The 4,873-nt window shown below is 31.5% G+C and overlaps 1 protein-coding gene across 1 annotated transcript; it reads right to left on the reverse strand.

Annotated features, from left to right (window-relative positions):
- Nucleotides 1-1,754: 1,754 nt before the first annotated feature.
- On the reverse strand, nt 1,755-3,777 carry LOC139901845 (uncharacterized). The gene is made up of 4 exons (XM_071884516.1): nt 2,765-3,777; nt 2,334-2,603; nt 2,149-2,248; nt 1,755-1,991 (listed from the first exon to the last, which is right to left on the reverse strand). Exons 1-4 carry the CDS (start codon nt 3,775-3,777, stop codon nt 1,755-1,757), a joined length of 1,620 nt encoding a protein of 539 aa, XP_071740617.1.
- Between the last annotated feature and the right edge of the window lie 1,096 nt (nt 3,778-4,873).

Genomic DNA, 4,873 nt, shown 5'->3' on the forward strand with positions numbered 1-4,873 from the left:
TAAAATGGGTTTTGTTTTTAGAAGATGAAGAAAACATAAATAATACGGGTTATAAGAATTTAATTCTATAATTAAAACAGATAAACCGAAACAGAAGAATGGTTATGTGTGTTTGTGTGGAACGAGAGGTCGTGGGTTTGAGCCTGAGCAAGGGCACTTATTTTTTTTTTTGGAACTTATTCTTTGAGGTAGTTTTCTATTATTATTCTTATTATTATTATTATTATTATTATTATTATTATTATTATTATTATTATTATTATTATTATTATTATTATTATTATTATTATTATTATTATTATTATTATTATTATTATTATTAGTATTATCATTAAATATTATTATTATTATTATTATTATTATTATTATTATTATTATTATTACTATTATTATTGTTACTAATATTATTATCCTTAGTAATATCATTAAGTATTATTATTATTAATATTATCATTTTAATCAAAAACAACTTTTAATACTATTATTGATATTATGTTACCAAATAAATATTTTGTATATAACAATATACTTTTAGTAATACTACATATAAGTATGCATTATTCATATTGACATTTTTATATAAATATTCATATAAAACAAATTTAGATATTTTTAATATAATACTAACCAAATGAATATTAATATAACTATATAAATATTAATCATTTTAAATATATACACAAATTAAATATATAACTTAAGATATAATATATCAATTTGTTCAATTACAATCATATGTGTTAATATATATATATATATATATATATATATATATATATATATATATATATATATATATATATATATATATATATATATATATATATATATATATATATATATATATATGTTCGTGAATCCGAGGCCAAGCCTGCATTGTTCAGTTCAGTCGTATGCATATTTTTACTACAAAATATCGTATCGTGAGTTTCATTTGCTCCCCTTTTAAATGCTTTTGCAATATATATTTTTGGGACTGAGAATACATGCGCTGCTTTTATAACTATTTTACGAAATTGACACAAGTAATTGAAACTACATTCTATGGTTGAATTATTATACCGGATATCACCATTTTTAGCTTGGTAGCCTAAGAATTGGTGTTTATTATAATTGCCACCAATTGACGCAAATCCTAAAGATAGATCTATCGGGCCCAACAAGCCCCATCCGGGTTACGGATGCTTTAGTACTTCAATTTTATCATATCCGATGAGAGTCCCGAAATGATGGGGATATTCTATATGCATTTTGTTAATGTCGGTTACCAGGTGTTCACCATAAGAATGATTTTTATCTCTATGCAATTTGCAAAATGCCTGATATGAGATGGATGTTTATAAAAAATGAAATCTTGTGGTCTATTTAAATTATGGAAATGATTGATTATGATAAACTAATGAACTCACCAACCTTTTGGTTGACACTTTTAAGCATGTTTATTCTCAGGTATTAAAGAAATCTTCTGCTGTGCATTTTCTCATTTTAAAGATATTACTTGGAGTCATTCATGGCATATTTCAAAAGACGTTGCATTCAAGTCGTCTGAGTTCAAAAAATCGTTTATTAAGTCAATGACATATTAGTCATTCATATTAAGAGAATCATATATCATTTGTATCAAAAGGTGATGTTTTGAAATGAGTTTGTCTTTTAAACGAATGCAATGTTTGTAAAACGTATCATATAGAGGTCAGTACCTCGTAATGGGACAAAATGTTGAAGACTTCGTCCAGGTGGATTAGGATGGGCATTCACATTACGGCCCCAACGATAGGATTTTTATCTCTAACACTCGAGAAGCTATTTGTTGCCTCGAGCATTACTCCACTATTCTGCATTTTCCTTTTCTTCTCTGTCTGTTTGGTTTGAAAACGATAACCATTAACGATATATCCCTTATATGTTGTCACATACTCAGATGGGCCATTTGCCAAATGCCTTAGATCTTCTGATATTCCGTCTACACCTTGTTTATGCAGCTTACGAATCTGGTCAAAATAATTTAATATAAGATGAATAATTGGTTACAAATAAGTTTTTGATAAATAATAACACTAAATAAATCTCTAGCTACTGAGTAATTTTAGAACGAGCTTTCTTAATAATTCATGGCTTAAATTTAATGAAATTCTAAGTGATTCTTACATGTTTCCCAAACCATTTCTCGAATTTATTACTGTGCATACGCTGTATCAAATGCTGACGTTCTTTCTTATTTTCATGCCGAAGAATACTAAGATGTTTTCTTTAATGTGTATTGAGGTAATGCAATCAAAGTGCAAAATGTAATATAACTTCTTAAACTCAAAATGTGTACTAAATAAACTTACGTTCTAAAGGATTCCAGTTCACTACAATTGAACAACACATATGAATGTGCTTTAGCCAAACGATCTAGAGACAGTAAAGCCATTTTTCTAGCACCAATGGGTCGACCCGGCATAGAAAATATTGGTAGACCATCATCCTTACCACGGTCATCATAGTTTCTACTTTTCTTGTTATGTATAGTCTCGACATTGTCAACGAAGTATAATGAACAAAACGCCAAACACTCATCAGCTAGATATCCTTCTGATATTGAACCCTCAGGTTTACTCCTGTTTCACACATAAGATTTTAATGTGGCTAAATACCTGAAGAAAAACTAATTATGAAGATCAAATTCCATGAACCTACTTAATTAAACAATTTACTATAATATTTCTGTTAAACAGCCGATATTAAAACATGTTATATTGTGTATGAGTATGTAATTTACTGCCTCTCAATTGGATATATCCAACGATAATGCACTGGTCCTCCAATTTTAGCCTCATAAGCAAGGTGAACAAAAAGATGAACCATTACGTCAAAGAACGATGGTGGAAAAATCCTCTCCATATCGCAAAGTATTTTTCCAATATCATTTTCCATTTGAACCAATTCAGTTGGATCGAGAACTTTACAGCATAAGCGTCTATAGTAACGACACAACTTGATCACAACAGAGCGGACATGCTTAGGTAGACTATTTCGTATGCAAATTAGAAGCAACTGTTGCATCAAAATATGATTGTCATGACTTTTAAGGCCACCAATTTTTGGAGGGTTGAGTTGAACGCATCTTGAAATATTAGTTGAATAACCATCAGGAACTTTCACTGCTTTAAGAATCCGACAAAATCTATCTTTTTCTTTTTTATTCATTGAGAAACACGCAGGTGGCAAATACACTTTGTTGTTTTCTAGAACTTCGGGATGTTGTTCCTTTCGAATTCCCATTTCTTCTAAATCATAACGCCCATTTATATGATCTTTTGTCTTTCCATCTAAATTCATTAATGTTCCAATGACACTATCACATACATTTTTCTCAATATACATTACATCTAGATTATGTAGTATCAAGTTGTCTTTCCAGTACGGAAATTTGAAGAATATACTTTTCTTCTTCCAATTATACTGTAATACTGGGTTATCCTTGACTAGTTTCCCAAATTTAAATTCATCAATACCATTTAGCTCATTGACAATGTCTGACCCTATCAAGCAAGTTGGTTTAGTCTCCAACTCTTCCGTGCCATCAAACGAATTTTTATCCTTCCGATACGCATGTCTCTTTGACAACAATCGACGATGTCCCATAAAAACAAATTTCCTACTACATCTCAACCGAATCCATTTTGTACGCTTATGGCAGGATAGACATGCAAGTTTACCTTTAGTGCTCCATCCAGATAAGTTGGCATACGCCAGAAAGTCACTTATTGTCCATACCATACCAACACGCATTTAAAAGTTACTGTTTGTTGATGAATCATATGTCTCTACTCCATGATCCCATAAAAACTTTAGCTCATCCACTAGAGGTTCCAAATATACGTCTATATTATTCCCTGGCGCAGATGGTCCTGGTATTAGTAGAGTAAGCATGAAATAGGGTTTTTTCATGCACATCCAAGGAGGTAGATTATATGGAATCAATACAACAGGCCATGTACTATGGGAATTACTCATATTTCTAAAAGGGTTAAACCCGTCACTCGCTAAACCAAGCCTGACATTATGGGATTCCTTTGCAAATTCAGGATATTTATGATCAAATGTTTGCCAAGCTGGTGAATCTTCCGGATGTCTCAGTAAACCATCTTTCGTGCGACCCTCTTCGTGCCATCTCATGGAGGCAGCAGCTTTAGATGAAATATATAACCTTTGCAAATGCGGGATGAGAGGAAAGTAACGCCAAACCTTTGCTGGGACCTTATTATGATCACTGGCTGTTAAGTTTTCCTCATCATCTGAATCATCTTCACTTGTTTTATACTGTGACGTGTGACATACTACACACTCCGTTTTATCCTTGTTTTGTTTCCAATACAACATACAATCATTAGGGCATGCATCAATTTTTTCATAACCTAGTCCTAAATCTCTTCCTAAATCTCTTATTAACTTCCGTAGATCATACAGTGACTTAGGTATGGCTCTTTCTGAGAAGGCTTCCCTTAAAGTATCAATGATCATGCTGAAACCCTTGTCATTACAATTGCCAATACACTTGCTATGAAATAGTCTAACTACGAAAGAAAGAACAGAGAACTTTTTACATCCGGGGTATAGTTCTTGCTTTGCACTCTCCAATCCTTTATAAAACTTTTTGGCACTTTTGTTTGGTAAGCTATGATCTTTAGTTTCAAGTATGTTATCATCAAACCAATGATGGGTGTCAGACACCAATCCTATCATGTCATCTTCTGCATCTTCCATAGGAACGTCACATGTTTCGCTGATAGGAGTTTGAATTGTATATCCATTATAAAAACCGTCACATAATAGATGTGTTCTAGCATCATACCGTCCAACCCATTTTAGATTACACACTTATTGC

The sequence above is a fragment of the Rutidosis leptorrhynchoides genome, chromosome 3, assembly GCF_046630445.1.
Source record: "Rutidosis leptorrhynchoides isolate AG116_Rl617_1_P2 chromosome 3, CSIRO_AGI_Rlap_v1, whole genome shotgun sequence".
In the NCBI taxonomy this organism is placed as follows: Eukaryota; Viridiplantae; Streptophyta; class Magnoliopsida; order Asterales; family Asteraceae; genus Rutidosis; species Rutidosis leptorrhynchoides.